Here is a 20429-nt window from a genome sequence, read left to right on the forward strand (position 1 = left end):
AGCCAGTCCCCAAGCAGCAGTCACCCCCCCACCCTGGCCAGCTTTTCCCCAGTTGATGTACTGAGCATGACGTCACATGGTACGGAATGTCCCTTTGGCCAGTTTGGGTCACCTGTCCTGGCTGTGCCCCCTCCCAGCTTCTTGTGCCCCTCCAGCCTTCTCAGTCGGTAGAGCATGAGAAGTTGAAAAGTCCTTGACTAGTGTAAGCACTGCTCAGCAACAACTAAAACATTGGTGTGTTATCAACATTGTTCTCACCCTAAATCCAAAACACAGCACTGTACCAGCTACTAGGAAGGAAATTAACTCTATCCCAGCCAAAACCAGGACAAACACCTAACGGTATTCCCAAAACAGTTCTAATAAATGCTCTTCTGCCAGTTTTCTGCATTGTTTTGTAGACTTTCACACTGGATGGTTGCTATTACGTATGTTGTCTCCTTTGTTCAGTGAAGCTATGTCATTTGTCTGACGGTTGACTGACTGTTTTTCATTCAGGCCTGTGTCAGTGTTTTCAGAATATCTGTGTCAACAGTCCTAAAGCCTCTGGCACTTTTGAACAGTCTTTGAATCAATCATTGTATGTCTGGATATGCAAAGTAAATTACCTGCCATCCATCAGAGAAAACAGAACATGGCCTTTTTACTAGGTAAATTGCAATCAAATAAATAGAGAGGAAGGACCATCCTCTTCAGCGGCAGCTCACGGTCAGATCATCCTGGAGCAACAGGAAACTGTACCCTAAGGCATTTTCAAGGTAGATGGAGGTGCTGGAAGGGGTACTGCTGGCAGCTGACATTGGTCTTTGACGGGAATCAGACACGAAATACGGAAGAAAAGAAAAATGAAGGATTTTTCTTTCATGTTTTGAAAACTGAATAAATTGGAAGACTATCCTTACAACATTTAGTCTTTGTCAAATGTTAGGTTTAAAATTATTTAAAAATTAAGAATAATGAAAGAATGTTTGGGTTTTTTTTTTAAAGAACCTGGATTTGTGTAACTTTTCCATGTTGCGCAAATAATACCTTTCTAGTCATTTTTAATAAATAACTTGGCTGGTATTTCTAAAATTTTAAGCATAGCGTGATAACTGAGGTTAAAGGCGAGAACGATATTTGCCAGAGAGTTGAATTTAAGCTAGCATAAATGTGATTATTTAACTATAAAGATCTCCAATCTTTCTTTCTTCATTGGCACTGGAAAGGTCAGGAGTTTAGCATTTGGACACATGTTTTTTGCATTAGTTTAGTTAGGAAATTCCATTTCTGTTTCAAAGAGTTATGTCCAGTTACATAATTTCTATTCCCTCTGCATAAAAACTAGTAATCCAAAACTGGAAACTGTATTTTTCAATGTATTGTGAAACTTTCAGAACAGTCAGATGAGGACAGTGAGAGCATTTAAGCTTCATACATATGGTTATATTTGCTGTTAGTGCTTTGCATAGCATCCTTTAATTTTGCTGTGTAATGCTTGCCAAGACTCTGAGACATAATGCAAACTGAATGGCAATACAATGGGGAAGGAATTCAGGGCTGAGCAGTCCAAGGGGAATGTACTGGAAAACAAAAATAAAAAACAATGCACATAGATACTGCTCCTATGTCTAATCTGGTGCAATGATAGCTGTGTTTTGCTTTTTCTTCTTTTTCCTTTTCTGAAGGGAATTTTGGATCAACAAGAACTCCTGGAAGGTCCACAGGGATCAGAAAACACTCGCTTTGGATCAGCAATCGCAACACTTGCAGACATTGATTTGGATGGCTTTAATGATGTTGTAATAGGTGCACCACTGGAAAACCAAAACTCTGGAGCAATTTACATTTACAATGGATTTCAAAAGACTATACGTACCAAATATTCTCAGGTAATTAACTTTGTTGCATAATACTGTACTCAATGCCTTTAGAGGAAAACAGAAGGATTTTCTATCTTTTAATTGGCTACTGTTTCCTCCTCTTAAAGGAGTACTGTTATTCTCATGGCTTATTCCAAGTTTTGTGCCTCTCCTTACTCAGCTGTCAGCATGCCCTGGTTGATGTTGTGGTGCTTATAACTGAAACATATAGAGGAAAAGGACTTGCAAGATGCTCCATCTGAGCCTCTTACAATTTTTGGTGCCTGTGTATGAAGTCAGCTAATTTCCTATACATTTTTTGACACCCATTATTCAGGTTTTTAGGGTTGATGTACAGCAATGAAGATTAGATAAATCCCAGTTCTGTAAATTATAAATATGTAGTATTAAAGGAAAAGACTTTCAAGGGTCTTTGCATATCCTGTATGCTAATATAATGGTAATTTTGATGTCACTTTCCATGCAGACTTTCTGGTTGCACAAAGTATTTGTTAGAAGTCCTGTTAAGCTTCCTATTCTTTGAGTTGCTCAATGTGAGATGGAAAAAGTTTCCAGTAAGTACTAGCTGGCATACAGCAGTCAGTTACTTGATCTACTTCCAAGACAGAAAAATCTAGTCCATTGTCTGCTCCAACAGGGGAGGGAAAAGTGCTTAAAAGCATCTGAGAAAACATCCACAAAAGCATTTTGTTTAAACAATACATTGCATATACAGGGAATATTGGTGAAAATCCATTGTTTAGGCTGCTATCTACAGACTTAAGCATGCTTGTGGCAAACTCAGTAACCAAACTCTCTTTCCCAGAAAATTTTAGGATCAGATTCTGCTTTTGGACAACAGCTCCAATTCTTTGGAAGATCAGTAGATGGCCATAGAGACTTAGATGACGATGACATTACTGACGTATCAGTTGGTGCTGATGGAAATGTGGTTCTGCTATGGTTGGTAAACTCTTTTAGAAAGGAAGCACTTAATGATTCAGATGCAAGTTGAGCATTTAGTTAATTAAACAGCAAAACAAACAAACAAACCAAAAAGCTCTTTCATTCCGTGTGTTCAGGGCTAACACACTTATTGCCTCATCACTGCTATCATAGCTAGGTGAAAAACAGCATTAGACTAAGCCTCTTTTAAACATGTATCATCAAACCATCGAAAGCCAAGGCAGCGTGGGGGGCAGAGCCAGGGCACGCGGGGGGAAGCCGGGTGGTGGGGCTGCCGGGAGGGACCTGGGCAGGGATGGGGCAGGCCAGGAGACACCCCTGCCCGCTGCTGCTGTGCAGACACGTGGTCCAGAGGGAAGGGGCAGCAGCAGGGAGTGGGGCTTGCTTGAACGTGTTTGTAACAGCAGGTTGTTGTACTTCATTAGCCGCGGTATAATTTTGATAGCTGAGCCTGAGACAGATGAAAGCACTTCCCACACAACCTGCATGACCTTTACTGGCTGGTAGGTTGATCTGGGGGAAAGAGTTGTCCTAGGGTAAGGACAGAAAGCAGTGAAAGAGACTTGGCACCTATTTCTGGCAAGAAACCCATCTTTTCTGGCATGTGGCCTTTGCCAGAGCAATCTGAGTACTTTCACAAAATAAATAAAGGCATCACAGAACCCAAATCTTCTGCCTCCCTAAGTACTGTGTATTTCCTACGACTTCCTTGAGGAGCTAAATTAAAATGCAGCTGGCTTTCCTATCTTTCGCTTGTCTTCTCACCTGAGGCTCCCCATTGTAAGAAGAAAAACATGACTGAATTGCTACTTGTTTCATAATGAAACAAGATTATTAAAAATGAATGGTCAGTTTGGACCTTTGACCCACAATAGAACTGCTGCTGGTGCTGGTGGGAATTGCATTAAAGAAAATTATGCTCCTTGGAGTACCAGCATTTATTTAGATTTGATTAATGAAGATGCTCATTTTTCTTTCACTCTGGCATTTGGTCTGATTAATGAGTTTCACTTTTGATTAAAGTGTTTGTTTTCACATGCAGGGTTCCTTTGAAACTGTTCTTCAAAATCTTGATTAATTACATGAATGTTGTTTTTCTGAAAAATAAGAGTATTAATTAAAATGAAGAATTACCCTTCTTCACCTTTCCCAGAGGAGCTCAGTAACTTCCCTAAAGGAGCAGAAGAAGGTTACTTATTGAGAAAACAGGACAATGGCTTTGTTCTCTGTTATCCTAAGGGAAGGATTAGAGCATTAGGATAAAGAAATTGATTATCCATTAATTTGACACGATAAATTATTTATTGTCATTTACTGAAAGCTACTGTATCAACAAATTCACTTACATGCAAAGAAAAATAATTTTACCAGTGCCATTAAAAAATGTTTACATTGGGAACCAAGAAAATTAATGTTACATTTACAGATAGTAATAGACAACAGCTTTTATGTTATCCAGTGCTCTTGAAAATCACATGTAACCTTTTAAAAATGTTTTTCAGGTCACGAAGCATTGCAAATGTGTCCATAATTGCCTCATTTAAACCCGAGAAAATCAGTCTGCTGAACAAGAACACAGAAATAACTGTCAAAATATGTTTTCAGGCTACATTTAGACCTGCTAAGAGAAATAATCAAGTGGGTAAGAGTATTTCAATGACTTGTCTTATATTAATTTCTTCAAAAGTCCATTATTCAAATGAGAAGTGGATAGTCTAAAGATATATTGGATTGAATGTCAAGAAAGGCAAAATCAGTATAAAATTTCTTCAAAAGACCATTATTCAAATGAGAAGTGGATAGTCTAAAGATATATTGGATTGAATGTCAAGAAAGGCAAAATCAGTATAAAACTCAAGTGCCTGAGAAAGCGTTTTTAAGACCTGCTTTCATCACTGGCTCCATAATCTTTGAAAAGTGAGGAATTAACTGCGTAAAGGAGAGCTGTATCCTTGCTGTTCAACAAACCCCAGAAAATGTCATTAGTGAGAAGCTGTTTTTTTCCAACCTGCTGGTTTCACCAGAAGACTGCAGACTTTTCTTCTCTTCAGAAAAAAAAAATATAAAAAAATTTCCATAGGCTCAGCGCAGATACTGGTGGGGAGGAGGTCTTCTTTTTAGAGGACAGGAGAGCACCAAATATTTCTGAGACCAGCACTGGCCTCTCATGAAGCTATTTAGTTAAACATACATGTCAGGGATAACACCAGTTGGACTGCTTCAGTGCTATGTATAGTGCCTTTAGGAACTGTTGATTGTGAGCTATAAAATAACGGTGAACTTCCACAGCATATTAGTCATAATATGAAGAGAAGAAGCCAGAAATTATTACGTGATTGAAGAAAAGATGCAGATTCGTTATAGTCTCCTCAGAGTTCAGGGATATGGTTGCAAGGCCCCTTTATCTAGAGTAATCCTGGCCCTGCTGACTGGCTTCTTGCCTGAGCTGCAGGCTTGGACATCTGCAGTGGAGACTGGATTGATTGCCATTTAATGTGCTCTCTGTGGATGAGAACTTGTGTCAGGATTTAAACCTGTTTGACTGCTTTGGAAAACACAAGAGAAAATTTTATCATTTTGAGACTACTCTGTGTTTAGCAAACTACGAAAAAAAGTAAAATATTTGGTGTGGTTTGGAAAGCCTGGTCACTCTCTAATGTTGAGCATAGTAATGAGATCATGGGCAGTCATACTCAGCAAAAAATGTACTGTTACTCTTCTTGTAGTTATAAAGTACAATGCGACATTGGATGCAGATCTCCAGTCCTCTAGAGTGACTTCTAGAGGATTGTTCAAAGAAAATAATGAAAGGTACATGCAGAGGGATCTTGTGGTACGTCATGAGGAGAATTGTGTTTATGCCGTCTTCAGTGTACAGGTAAGTGCAATTGCAAGCAGTCTTATGTGACAAAAATGATCAGAAGAAGACGTTGATGAATTTTACGTCTGTAAGGTGAATTTCATGCATGGTGTACTCAATGATTTGTTTCTCAAATCTCCCACAACTGAAAAATACTTAGTAAGATTCTGATTTCAAAGAAACTAATAACTGTCAAATTCAGCACTGCTTTTTAGGACAGAAGAGGCAGTTCTTAATTATGTAATTCAGCTCTGACATAACACAGAGCCCATAGTCCAGAGTTTCAATAGATTTTAATTTCCCTCTGAGTAGATTCTTCTGTAAGAACTAAGACATACATGCAAATGTTTTCTCTCAAACTAACTTCAGGCAGACTTCTGGTGCATGCTAGCCCTAGGTATACACCTAGGAAAAAAAAAAAAAAAAGTCTCCATCTTTCTCTAGAACCAAAGACTGAACACAGCCCTGAGAGTTGCCTTAAGCCTCCTGCATGATGCTGGGTCAGGTAGAGGATTTTGATTGCTTTGCAGTGCAAATATCTTTGACTTGTTGATCACATTTTGCGCCATTGTGGAGCCATGAGCTGTAGGGCTAGAAGAGTATTCATCCATTACTAAGAAACAGAGGACACATGAGGTACATTCAGACCCAGCTGCTCTCTGTAAGGCAGAATGGAACAGGAATTTGACTCCTGCAGCCAGGTAAGAATGAAAGTCACATGGTGGTGGCTTTTGAGGACCAGCTTCTGCAGCTGCAGAGACTCTGCATGTTCCTTAGTCCTAGAAGTGACTGTGATGAATAGAGTCTCCAGGAATCCTAGGAAAATGAGTTTTATCATGGAAATGGCACTAAAAGCTGTTTAGCAAGAGGAGCCCATGCTAGGCAATCTCACAAAATTATTTCGGTCAAGAAATGAAGCTTTGCACTGTTACTTCTTATTTAGAGCAAGTATGATTTTACTATGCATTCTCAATTTACAATAGAATTACCAGTTTTACCCTGTTTGCTGTGCTGACAGCTATCATCTGAACCGTGTGTTTTACAGGAACCTTCCGATGCAGTGAATTCCCTTAGTTTGCGCATTGACATTGGCCTTGCAAATCCTGGCTCCAGCCCTGTCCTTGATATATATTCTCCTGCATCTGTGGCCTATAGTGTAAGTATGCAGACTTACTATTGAAAAATGCATGGCTATACACACATCCATAACGTGTGGCCCCCACAAACACCAAAGAGGTGCATGCAAGTGAAAACTGGTGTTCTAGTTAAGTCACTGGGCTGAAAGCAGGCACCTGGGGGGGCATCCCCTGGTTCCTTTTATACCTTTGTCTGCATTGCATGGGCTTGCTCACACTCACACACACACATGTCAGGCACCATGGCATAACAAGTATGTTGGCTGAGCCGTGTCACTGTTGATGTGAACTTCTAGTAGATGGCAAAGATGAACTGTTTTAGGGTAGTAAAAGAGTACGTAAAAGAGAGATGGAACCCCTTCGATTACATCACATTTGTTGTGGGTTAAGAATAACCTGCCTGCACCGTTCTTATGGATCAGTTGACATGGAATAACATGTTACTGAGTTTTAACTTGTTCATGTGTCACAGTTTTTAACGCCCTTAAGAGGGATTTTCTTATCTTCAAACCAAGAATGTGCTTCACCTCAAGGGTATTTGCACTCTACTTTCTGTAGATAATTTTAAAGTTGAGCACTGTCATTCAGGAAATGTTTTTGGTTTTTGTAGATTCCTTTTGTTAAAGACTGTGGTGAAGATGAACTTTGTTTCTGTGATCTTGTTCTGAATGTTCAGCAGAAGGCAGATGATGGGTAAGAGCTGAATCGGTGGAATTGTTGGGGTTGGGTGTTAAGTTTTCACCAGTTGGTTTGTTTGCAGGCTTTGGATGAATTTCCAGACAAGAATGCCTTTCTAGTTCAACATTTACTTAGAAATAGCAGGGATAAAAAAAGCAATAGCATTTCTGTATAAATAACTAATCAAGGAAAAAGAGGTATGATAAGAATACAGATACAGAAGTAGGACTCTTGTCAGCTTAGACAAACCCAATTTTTGGTACCTTAGGGATTGAGGATGCAGTGAGCATTCAGAAGAATCGTGTCTGGCTGGCTGCTGTCAGGAAGGGGAGCACGCTGGGAGAGCAGCAGTGGCTGCAGCAGCCACCTTGGTCCCTCCCGCAGGGAGCAGTGAGGATCCTGCAGCAGGCTGTGCCACTGGGGAGCTGAGGTCAGCCATTCGGGCAGCACATATTCCAAGTCCATATGCAGATATACGCATACATGTACAGTACACACAGAGACAGTGCTGCCTCTTCCTGGAGCTGCCATCCAAGTCCGCCGCCCATTCTCTGCCCACCTTCCCACCAGGGTAGAGCCCTTGAAAATAGAGCAAAGTGACTTTGACCGTACATAATCAAGGTCCTGCACTTTAAGAAGACACTAATTCCATTTGGTTTTAAGAAACACCATCACAGAGTTTCTTATATCAAAGGATTTAGAAAGCAGAGCATTTAAAATATAGGAACATAGGAAATGTCTTGCTGTGCTTGTTATTTGTTGTTGGCTACAGGCAACACATTTTCATGATCCACAGCTGTTCTAGTACCTCTGTTTCCAACAATGGACTTTATTTTCCAACAGCAAGCAGCAGTTTGTTGTCAGCAGCAAAAACAGACGACTAACGTTCAACGTCAAATTGAGAAATAAAAAGGAAAATGCATATAACACCAGAATCCAGGCTACATTTTCAGACAACTTGTTTTTTGCATCATCATCTTTACCGGTATGTGATACCCAACTTCACTGTTTCTGTTATTGCCACTGATTTTCGAGCTTCTCAGAGAATTTTTTTTTTTTTCTTTCTAGTAGTGCCTATCCCAGGAAAGAATGTGTGTGCAAACCTCTCTCCCAATTTATTTTCTTGGATACCAGAATTATTCCCTTCGGCATATCAGTTTATTTAGGTCAAGGAGAGACACTGCCAACTCAGCGTAAAAGTTGGCAACCTGTTGAGTTTGACTTCACCTCAGTATTTCAGCCATCTTTTCCTCACTTTAGGCCTTGGCTCCCACATCTTCTGCCTGACAATATGCCTGAATGCAGTTGCTGTGCCACAGGGAATTTGTATTTGATAAATCAAGCATGCAGCATCGATGATGCGGCGTTAAAGCACAGACTTTGGATCTAGAAATAGTGTTACTGCCAAGGCCATGTGTTCCAGCTAGACAGTTAATCAGATTGAAATGATTGCTATACCAGAAGCTCTTCCTCTAATGAATTTTGTCTTAGAAAAGGGGAAAGAAAGGAATTATACATACTATTTTGGGGAATGCAGTAAATCTATAATCTCAGCTGTTGCTCCCAAACAATTAATGAAGGATGAAATCCAGACTTCAGTGCTTGGCTTATGTGGTCAGGCTGCTACTGGAGAGGTGCATGATAATCCTAGGGGTGAAATCCAGAGCAATCCCTATACTGAAGGGAGAGGAGGGATAGGAGCATTCATCACTGCCCAAGAGCAGCATATTCCTGAACAATGGACTGGCAGAAGTACTCCACACAGCACTGAGGATGCCCCTCTACCTCCCCATCCTGTTGTGCAGCAAAATTGCTCATTCCACTCATGCCAAAAGACCACACTGGAGCTAGGATTTTCTTTTGCTTTAAAACCCCACTTGCTTAGAAGTATTTCAGCCTGCAAGTGAAGCTTTTGACCAAAAATGTGCCTGCTTCAAAGCAGGAAGAAAAGCATAAGCTGAGAATGTATGGGTGTTGGTTTTGGGGGTTTTTTTGTAGCATAATTCATGAATGGTAAATGTCTGCTAGGGATGCTTATAACAAAAGACAGTACATTTTAATGAATTCTTTTCAAAGTGATGATAAATGGCTATGGTCTACAAGTTTGTCTTTGATGTAGGACGATGACATGCTAAATATTCTGCAAAATAGTAAACAAATTCTTATGTATTGTAGATTTTCCTACAAAAGTACGATAGAGTTCCCCTCTGCACACTAACTTCTACAGTGAGAGTACTTAATGAGCTCTCAGGTCATGTAAATATGTCTGCAAAAGTTCTGTAAAAATGCTGTAAAAAAGCACTGTAGGAGTTAATGCTGGAGGTGACCTGTACTCTCTAGCCTGTATTCCTTCTTCCAAGCCCAGCACAAAATTCTAACAAGATCATTACAGCTCACTAGAAATCGCATGGGACTGGTCCTTGTCCCACCTTTCTCCTGCCTCTCTCCTAGCCCTGCCTATGCCCCACCCATCTGCTGCATCTCTAGGAATTACTGCCATAACACCTGTTTGTACTACTCCTTAGTAATACATGTCCTGTTGAAGATACAGACTGGGAACTTCCTCTCTGCTTTATCAAAACCTGATATTAAGATGACTTTTCTGTTTGCTTCCTCTGCAGAGCGATGGGACTGAAGTCTCATGTCAGACAGGAACCGCACAAAGTAGTGTCATTTGCCAAATAAGCTATCCTGTTTTCAGAACAGGACAACAGGTACAGCTAGCATGCTTAAATAACCTTGAATGATACCCCAAAAGCTTTTTTATTGTTGTTTTCCCCTAAATCTGCACTTACTGCTGGTGAGGATTTCTTAGATTTGCCAACAGTTAACTTTGCTTTGGGTTTCAGAGGCGTTAAAAGAAGCAAAGCAAGGGCTAAACTTTTGTGACTGCCTGCCAGATGAAAGGAAAAAAAGGCTCTTGAAGCACATTTCTCCCTACCCATGGCTTTCAAATGCTACTGTACTTTGTAACTCTTGGAGGGTGAGGGCTGGGGGCAGAAGCAGAGAGGATCGTGCATAGCCTCCTGGGAACTGAGCACAATTCCCGTCAAACCCCTCCTGCTGCATGAACCTGGGGTAGCTCCCTCTCCTGCTCTGTGAATCTCATCTCTCCAAGAAAGCGGTATCGCTTTGAGGGGAGATGGGTGGCCCACATAGCCCTAGGATAGATCATATATCCTTTTTCTCATGTATACCGTAAATCTTGGGATATCCATGGTTTTATGGAACTTAATCTCTTATTCCTCAAGGGCAGAATAGAAATAGGCTTCCAGTCTCTAACACAATCAACGGGAGCAATAAGAAACTTACTAGAAAGAACAGACATTCTGCAGCGGGGGGGGGCCAAAATAAAAAAAAAACTAATTACATATAAAAAGTTAAGTTTGTTATGAATTTTTAATGGCATTGGTCAAAGCAGACCTGTTGGAATGAATGGAAGGAAAGAGTGAATACAAAACTTGTGTTAGTGCTAGTGTTCAAAAGCATGTAATTGAAGCAATCCTGAACACCTTTTGTTGCAGCTTGTAGCTAGTTAGACACAATTTAAAAATACAAATAACTCATGTTTATGTAACAATGTCAATTTGTAGGGGAAAGTGAAACAAAGCAATTCTGGAGTATTAGAAATTACTGAAATATTACACAGAAATCAGTGGAAAATTCAGATACAGAGGGCAATTCTAGATTGTTGCACATATGAATAATTATGTTGATATTGGGAAGTCCTTCGGATGTTGTACCATAAACTCATTTACAGTGTGTTCCTTGTCTCTTCCATAGGTATCCTTTGATATTAGTTTTGATTTTAACCTGAAAAATCTTCAGAATGTGGCAGTTCTAAGTTTTCATGCGTTGAGGTAAAGTAATTGTATGAGAGCAACTTAGGTATTAATACCTTATTTCTATAAAATAATATTATAACACCTTGCTTAAACATGTTTTTATGAACAGCGAAAGTAAGGAAGAGCAAGAATTGGACAACCAGGTCAGCTTATCAATTCCTTTGCGATATGATGCAGAAATTCACATCACAAGGTATGCTGAATAATGTAGAGTCACTGTCATTTTGCCAAGGCATTTGAATATAGGAACAGTCTTGAAAGGCCACTGAAAAGATAGTGAAACTTTGTTTTAATTTGCAAGTATAAGAAATTCCCACTTCATCAACAGTAGCAGAATTTTATGTCCTTCCAATAATCTTACATGTAAAAAATTATGGAATGTGTAGTAAGAAATTGTGGATCCATGTTTACCTCTGAACAATTGTTGCAGAGGCTCATGTGAATGGAAGTGGTATAAATGCCAAACAGTGCTTGTGGTTTTGGTAATATAATTAGTATATACTATACAATAAGATTGGGCCTCTGGGCTCAAATGTAGTGACATTGGATCAAATCTGGAGTTAAACTGATCAAAGCTAAGCAAACGAACAACAACAAAAAGAAAAAAATGCCCCAGCTCAAATTCTCAACAAAGGGGGGCGGGGAAAAGGAAAAAAATAATTATGGACATATCTGCTGAACCTTGACCAAAAATATAAACTCTTTTTAGCAGTTAATGATAGAGATAATGATTTGAACTAAAACCTGAGGTGGCACATGGCAGATTCCCCCTTGCTGCAGCTGCATTGGCATGGGGAGCAGCACAGCCCGCTTTCCCATGCGCCCGTCCAGAGACTCTGGCTCACACCTACCCCTTACCTCCTGGTGTCAGCCCTTTCCCCTCCCCGTGGAAGGCAGGTCGGGGCTGTTGCAAGAGGGATCCTTTACCCTGGGAAGGGCAGTTTGTAAGGAGAGACAGCTGGGTGGGCAGGGGGAGAGGGACAGACAAAAACCCCTTTAAGACAGATCTTCACATCATGCCCTTGAAACCTCTTGTCAGCCCTGGAAAACCGTGGTGATTTGGGATGCACTGAAACTGTAATTAGTCTGTTACTGTTCCAAACAAGAATGATTTCAGTTACAGTTTAACTTAAATTAGAACTGAAACAAAAATACACTGGTTTGACTCTCAGATCAAGATAGCATATTTTACTTTTCATCAAAGAGAAGATTTGTTTATCTTTCCTAATTACTGAATTTCTAGGATAAATGACATGTCATTACATTTGATGCACTCGGTCACCAATTCTTGGTGGAAAAAATGCTTTTGCAACCCGAAGCATTCCAAAATTTGTAAACAAACTGATAGAAAATAAATAGTAATTATTGAAAGAATGACAGAAATTTGAAAAGAGGAAGCTGCTTAAAAATGCACAGCAACAATGAATTCAGGAAATGAATATTCAAAGATCACCATAACTAGAAGAACCGTTGGCCGCATAGGATGACCTGAGCTGGAATACAGACCACAGTACAGAAGATTAGTTTAATAACCTGCTTTGCAGCAGCGGTTTCAGAATATTCAGAGGCCCTGCATTCACTGCCGCTAGGTGCACCGATTCTGGAGTCATGCAGAATTTTTCAGATTATTTTAATTGCAGAGAAGCATTTGAGTCAGCGATGCAAGTTCTTTCAGCTCCCTGTGAAAGCTGCATGAGACTTCAGCAGAAGCAGAGTGTTTGTTACTTAAGTTAGCAGCGGCACAGAGTCTACAGGAGCATCTGACTAGGGGGCTAGCACAGCAACTTAAGCAGCCTCCTAGGAAATTGAGATGGTGCAGACTTGAATCAGCAAATTTAATTAGCTGAGAAATATGAACAGAAACTCAATGCTTCAGAAAAGACCAGGCATGGAGTCTATAAAAGAGTTACTCAAGGAAAAACAGGGGTTTGAATTCAGGTGCATCTCCCGAGTATGAAAAAATGCGATTTCATATGCAAGTCAAGGCATGAAGGAATCCCTACTGCCAGAAAAGGATTAGTTATTCTTGGAGATGAATCAATTTAAAAGAACTAAAGGAAATACACATTAAGCCAAGGTACAATTTAAAATGCTTCCCTTGGAGTTAGCTCATTTTTATACTCTTCCACTTAGGAAATATCTATCTGGAGATAGTTCCTTCTTGAGGCAGGTAATATAGCCGAGGAGCAACCTCTTAAAAGACAAGGGTTGAGAAAAAAGTGTTGTCTTGCTGAAGTGAAGCCTTTCTAGGGGAAATCTCCTAATCTGAGTTTCCAGGAGAAGAGGTGGGAATTAGTCTTACCAGTGACTCCTGCAAGGACAAGGAAGCTGATACTACGCATCCTGGAAGGACCGGAGATTTGAGCAGTAAGGAAGCAGAAGATGCATCACACAAGTTTTTCTAGGAGGCCCCTCAAGGAAGGGGCCCACAGGAAGAAGTATGGAGGATCAAAAAGGATCCACGATGCAGTATGGAGGAGCACAACTGATCAGGAAGCACCTCTGTGAGACTGCACACATGTTAATTTGGGATTGTGCACACAGATGTTACCCAGATTAAATGGGGAGAGTGGCACTGGTAAAGGGGGTGGATTTGCACCTTGTGCTACAGGAAGAGCTGATGTACAAATCATGATAGCCCCTGCTCCTTGTTAACTCACTCCTCAGCTTGCTTTTTGAGTGCTCAAATTAGCCTCCTAATGAAAGCTAATGATGAAGAGCAGACACAGTTCTGGGATGGTTCAGCAGTGGAGATGCTCACAGGTAGCAGCACATGGATGCGATGCACTACACAGGAATGCTTTCATTGTCTTTGAGCATGGTCCCAGCTGGCTGAGCCCCTCAAGCATCCACAGGCCCTCACACCACATACTTCCATCACACACCTGTATTTTCATGCTGTGGTGGGCTGCAACCACCCTCATGTTACTTTGGAAATTTTGAATTTTGAAACCCATAAATACTAAAGAAAGTGTCCCAGAGGAGACTGAGGGCTACGTGGTATGTACCATGCACACAAGCAGGGTGCTGTATGTGTTTCCACACCAAGGTGGTGTGGAAACAAGCTTGCCTGTGGTCTATGGCATTAGGGCGCAGGACCTCCCTTGGAGTCTGTTGGTGTTTGCTGTTATACATGTACCAAGAGGGACTGTCAGGGGGCCTTTTCTGAGGAAGGAGACCACTGCAAGGCTGAAAGTCACAGTTTGTGCCCCAGAGAGGAGCTTGCAGTATGGCACTGAAACACCATGGGGTGCTCGAGGCTAAGTGGAGCCTGCATCTCATGCAGCCCCCCATCTTACCTTGACATGCTCGCTCCGGCTCTGGGCTTCAGTACACCGTGTATTTTCTTAACCAGCTTTGTAAAATTCAAACAGCAGTACAAGTGACTGATTTTTCCTCTGACTGTACTTCTAACCTGTTTCACGAAGGCACATCCAGTAACATATGTTTTCAAACCAGCTGCCAAATTGAAATGTATTGTTTTATGGTTGTTAACTAGGCTTGCCAGCATCAACTTTTATGAAGTATACTCTGGTCATAACATTCCTTCCACTGTGAATAATTTTGAAGATATTGGCCCATTGTTCAACTTCTCAGTTAAGGTTAGTAAATGTTTCTGTTTCTCGTTCGAGAAGCTGCCTTACCTCCTCCTGTAGCCTGGTCCCAAAACATACTTGAAAAAACATTCCTGATTTCACTGTCTGATTTTGATGCTTTTGAATCAGTCAAGTAAGAAAAAAAAAAAATGCAAATAGCTGGGGGATAAATGCTTACAGTCTTTATGAGGTTAAGGATGAAATTTGCAGTTACTGCACAAGTAGAATGGGGGAGGGATTGGTCCTGCACTGTTTACATATTTAGAAGATCGTTAATGCTTAACTGTAGGCCAACTTAGAATGTTTTTTCACAGAGCGTATTTGTCTTCAACCAGTTTGATAAAGGAAAAAAAGTCTTTGCAGGCATGGATTTTGAAACTTAAAGTTTGGCAAGGGTTAAGTGCTCAAACCAGATGCAAGAACTAGCCAGATTTACATTTATTACATAACTCAGAAAAACTTAGATCCAAATATGCAACGTGGAAGAAACTTAAATTATGTTCCATTTACATTCCTGTAACTGCTACTCTGAAGGACTCAACAGACCTATTGGCTGTGGCAGAATATTTGCTTTTCAAAACATATTTCATGCAGTTAATACAAGCTTTGCTAAGGAAACAGAGAGGGACCTGAAGCTATACAATACACTTTCTGCTTTACTATTGGCATAATGTAATTACTACCCTAGTAAGTGTCTTAGTAGAAAAAACATTGATGCAAAAGGAGTCCAGTTCTTCCATACTCATCCATGATTTCTGATTTTCTTGCTATATCAAATAATTTATGCATATGTAAGTATAGCTACCTGAATTAATTGTGAGTTATTTGCTTTGCAGGTGACAACAGGAAGTATTCCAGTAAAGATGGCATCTGTAAAAATCTATCTTCCAGAACTGACCAGCAAAGACAACCCACTGATGTACATAACTGCAGTCACCACAGATCAGGTGAATAACTGAATTACATAAACTGCTGTGTTTTGGGGTTTAATCAGTACAATAAATATTGATTATTTCCCTCATAGTGTGGCTGAGATTCAGAGAATATATGCCCTTTCTCCTTGTCCCTTCCTCAAAAAGGGAAGAGGTAGGACCTCCATGTCAGCAGTACACTAGTCTATTACGTGGCAGATGTGGATTATCTTTATGGTCCACGGCTGACTTTTCATATGACTCTGGAACTCTTCAGCTAGATCCTTCTCCAAGTTCCTGGGAAGGTTATAGTAAAAATGGAATTTTTAGATCGGGACAATCCCTTCAGGTCAATATATAGGGGGGCAAAAAATTACCGTAAGAGTTGTTTAATTCTGATCAAAAGCACATACAGTCTCTTAGTTTCCTAAAGTATCGAGTGTTATATAATTCACAATCTAGCCTTTCACAGCCACCATCTGATCCCAGAAATATGTATTATTATGATGACTATAAACTCCTGAGTATGATGTCATCCAGTTTCATTCTTGCCATCTTTCCTAGGCCAGAGGTGTTACTTGTCAAGCTCAGGTAAATCCACTGCAAATAGGGAAAAGACCCTATTCTGTATCTTTCACGAAAGAGAACTACAGAGCTTCCAAAGAACTGGTGAGTAAGACTCAGGGCTGCAGTACCGCAGGACAGGGGCACAGAGCTGATCCTTACGAGACCACTGCTGTACCTGTGGGGACAGCTGTGGTGGGGTGGCATTCCTCATTCACAGTGCAGGAGTGCAGCCTATGGATGTTTTCAAACATACTGCATCTGCCTTAGAAGAAAAGGTGCATGTTCTTCACAGCCTGCAAGCATTTAATTTCTATGCACAGAATGGCAAAGGCAAGGGCAAAAAATCTGGATGTTAAAAGAACATTTGTTAAAGTGTATTTTTAATGCATGCTGTTGCCTCTCCTTGCTGTTTCCCCGGAAGAACTGCAAGAATGTGAAGTGCAGTACCATCACATGCAAACTGGAAGACGTTATGCTGAAGGGAGAGTACTTTGTGAATGTGTCCACCCGAATCTGGAACGGAACCTTTGCTGCTGTGAGTATCAGCTGCACCTTCATGAAGGATCCAATACTCAAATATTTCCTAACTCCTCATATTTTTCAAAGTTCAGTAAAGAGACCTTCCAATCTAGAAAGACCTTCCCTTACTTTACATTGTTGTGTGTGTTTTTCCAGATTGAAAACTTGAATCTAAAAGTAAAGTAAGTAGTGAGGCTGCATAATGGAGCTGATAACCTTCAGTCCAGCACAAAATCTAAGAAAATGCTGTGATAACGCAATCTTCACAGCTGAAAAAAACATTTTCTGTGTCTGTTAAATTCATTCAAGGGGAACTACAGTTTCCACAAAACTCAATATAGGACAACAGAGTACAGTATCATCATAGCCTGGAAAATAATGTTGCTTTTAGCTTTTGAACATCACAGCCTACATCGTGATCATTTTAAGTCACGTCAAAATATCAAAAGCCTGTTAGTGCTGCCAGTTATATTTGTTAGAGAAGGTGCAGAAATTTTTTTTAATTGATTTTTGTTTTTATTAGAGCTGGTGTCAAGGAAACAGTCCTTGCTTAAAGACCTACAGGATGCTTAAAAATATCCATCAATAATACCTTGACTTTCCCATTTTAAATCACCATGTGTCCTCCAGGATAAAACTCATCATGAATTACCAGACTTTGGAAATGAGACCATGTTTGCTTCTTAGCTAGGCAACCAACCAAACTGTTTTGGAGTCCTGGGTTTGCCTAGAGCGTCAGGAACATGACGCAGTCTCCTTAGTTTGTCTGGCGAGTCTTATGGCAGGTATTGACATTTAACAGCAGGGCTGTTGTGAGCTTTAGCATTCAGCTCTTAAAAGGTCAGGTTGATAATGTAATATACTTATGCAAGTGTGTGAATGAAAGCATCTGTCTGGCTTTAAAGTTTGTATTGTTCAAATCAGCTGGGTCAAGACCACTTGTTAGTGCTGTCAGGTACACAGAAGGTGGAGACCTGAACAAAAGGTTGCTACCCTTGCAAGAAAGTGGAAATAATTTGTTTACCACTGGGCGATGGGAAGGAAAGATCACATGTCACGGTCTTCCTCTCATCTCCCATTTTGTTATTTTCTATTTGATTGTCAATGTTCAATGCAAATAACCTTGCAAGCACTCAATAATGCATATAATCAGCCTTTTTATTTAGTGGCAATCAGTCATTGTCCAAGAAGGGGATAGCAGGCTTGCCGGTACCTGCTAAGCAAAGCAAAGAAAGATGTGTTTAGGAATTAACGAGGTGCTTTGAATAGTGCTTAGGCAGGTTTCTAAACATTTAGGAGCGCAGGATAGACCACTTGGGCCGATGGCCACAGCACAGGCGTGCAATAACTGTATGCTGCAGGGATGGTCAATTCAGTGTGCGTCAGCTGCTGCGGACCCACAGTTGCTCACGTTCCCTGTATCAAGCCCACAGTACCTGGCCCTGCCACAGAGAAATGGCTGAGGAGGCAAAATGACAGAGCAGGCATTGCATTTGGTATGGCTGGCGAGTGCTCCTGTACTCCCATGAACCTGAGGCCATTCCCGGTGGTGCTGTAGGAAGCGGGGCTCTCTGTGCCCACCGCACGAGGAAAAGAGCAGTAGTGAGCTGGCAGTGTCTGTATAGCCACGCTCCTCTCCTCTCAACACATGCACGGAGGGAAGTGGGATCTGGCACAAGGTCCCTTTTCAAATGGGAATTGGCTTAAAATTTTTGTTGTCTTCTTTGTTTAAGCTGAGGGACCGATGTCAGAATTTGAGCAGTGGAGAGGAACAGATAGTGATAGGAAAAAATAAATGGGGAAAAACAGAAGCATTGGACAGAGGTGAGGGGGGAAAAAAGGGAAAGAACATCCAGTTTCCATTTCTTTCAAAGGCCAGAGATATATCCCCATCTGTCTTTTGTTGCTGAGCTATTTCTTTCTTTCTCACTGTTATTTTCTCCCCCCCATCTCTTCACTGCTAGCAGCAGTGACAGCTTTGAAATAACTATAAAAATGGATATATAATCAACTCCTGTTTTGCTTGAACTATATGTTAAAGAAAAGAAGCCAGTTCTCCAGTTTCATTGCTAATAAGTAAGAACAGCAAAATTAAGTCTGGATTACTGATACTTTATTACTTTCATAGACATATTAGCTTGGGACAAATAAAAAGATCATTTTAATTTTGTTAATACTGTGGGTTTTTTTCTGGTTCTAAAGTCTTCATTTCAAAGCAAGAGAATTATTTTAAGATGTCTACATTCTAGTCGATTTGCCCTGTAATAGAGCTTTACAGTTGTTTTAATCTTCTCTTTCAGTTAACTTTTCAGACATTACAACTCTCTGCAGAGGCAAAAATCGATACACATAACCCTGAGTTATTTATAATTGGAGAGAATACCCTAACTGTAAGTGATAAATAAGTACATTTTTTCAACTTCTCTCTCTTTTACTGTATTCAAGTGATAATATCTAATTTCAGTGTCCTTTAGGAGTACATAACAAATTACAAACTCTGACATTTGATTATGTTGAACTAATGTATCCTTTTGGCTATATACAACCTCCCTTAAGTTACTAAAATGTTTTCATTTCAGGCAACTGCTATATAAATCAGACTTAGTTAAAAACTGTAGATCTCAAATAGATTGTAGAACTACCAGCAAAACTCCGTTAGAAACTTCTGAAATTCATTTAGCTTCCTGTTGATCAAAAGATCAAAATGTGGACTTCTTTCTGCAACGTAATTAATTGTTGTAGATAAATGAGCTCTGGGAAGCTTTTCGCAAATCTGATTTATAGTCTTACTTCTGTAAGTTCATTTGGTTTGATGTTTGTAGGCAAATGTTTGGCACAGGTGTCCATCAAATAAGTTTAATCTTATTTGTAAAAGAACGTGGAGTATTTTTGCATTTGGAATGGCTGTCATATAGACAATATGGATGCAGCTAATCTCAAGAGAAGTCTCCAAACCACCGCTTTGTTAGTGTAGAATCCTTCTCCCAAGGTTTCCATCTGCTATATACAAACATAAACAACGCTTGAAGAATACATTAGCGCTGTGGTGCTGTTGTAATAAAAAGATGCCTTGTTCTCTTGGCCTACCTAGAGAGGAACACTCATGCATTTGCAATACTAAGTTTAGGTTTATTTTTACAGTATTTACCAGCCTTTTTTATCCATAAAAATAACCAAGGCTGTTGAAGACCAAAATGCAAGTTAGTAAGGGAGTCAAATATGTGTGAGAATGTGTAGTATAGCCCATTCACAGGCAATGGAAAATTCAGTTAAGTACGTACGAAGGCAGTTATTGATTGATTTATCTCAATGTGGAAATAAGACCATAATTCAGTACTGTTTTTTCGTCATTGTTTTCTCATGGATCACTCCATTTCTTGTGAAGAACCTCTAATGTACCTCCTATTTGTATTCAGGGAAACCTCCAGTGCCTGAAGAAGCAAAGGGAATATATGTGTTTTCTGGAAATAATGCCATGTTTTTGCTGAAAAACTATATGCCTGTATTTGA

At 40.2% G+C, this 20429-nt stretch overlaps 1 protein-coding gene across 1 annotated transcript in view; it reads left to right on the forward strand.

Annotated features, from left to right (window-relative positions):
* Positions 1-20429, forward strand: part of ITGA2 (integrin subunit alpha 2) — a 70118-nt gene that overhangs the window by 43430 nt on the left and 6259 nt on the right. The window contains exons 14-28 of the mRNA XM_076362347.1: positions 1668-1871; positions 2668-2804; positions 4310-4449; positions 5534-5685; positions 6713-6823; positions 7414-7496; positions 8325-8466; positions 10103-10195; positions 11265-11341; positions 11436-11519; positions 14826-14928; positions 15759-15869; positions 16398-16502; positions 16822-16935; positions 19220-19309. Coding sequence (XP_076218462.1) covers positions 1668-1871; positions 2668-2804; positions 4310-4449; positions 5534-5685; positions 6713-6823; positions 7414-7496; positions 8325-8466; positions 10103-10195; positions 11265-11341; positions 11436-11519; positions 14826-14928; positions 15759-15869; positions 16398-16502; positions 16822-16935; positions 19220-19309 — 1746 coding nt within the window. The remainder of the gene's footprint in view (positions 1-1667; positions 1872-2667; positions 2805-4309; positions 4450-5533; positions 5686-6712; positions 6824-7413; positions 7497-8324; positions 8467-10102; positions 10196-11264; positions 11342-11435; positions 11520-14825; positions 14929-15758; positions 15870-16397; positions 16503-16821; positions 16936-19219; positions 19310-20429) is intronic.

Source organism: Aptenodytes patagonicus, chromosome Z (assembly GCF_965638725.1).
Source record: "Aptenodytes patagonicus chromosome Z, bAptPat1.pri.cur, whole genome shotgun sequence".
Lineage (NCBI taxonomy): Eukaryota > Metazoa > Chordata > Aves > Sphenisciformes > Spheniscidae > Aptenodytes > Aptenodytes patagonicus.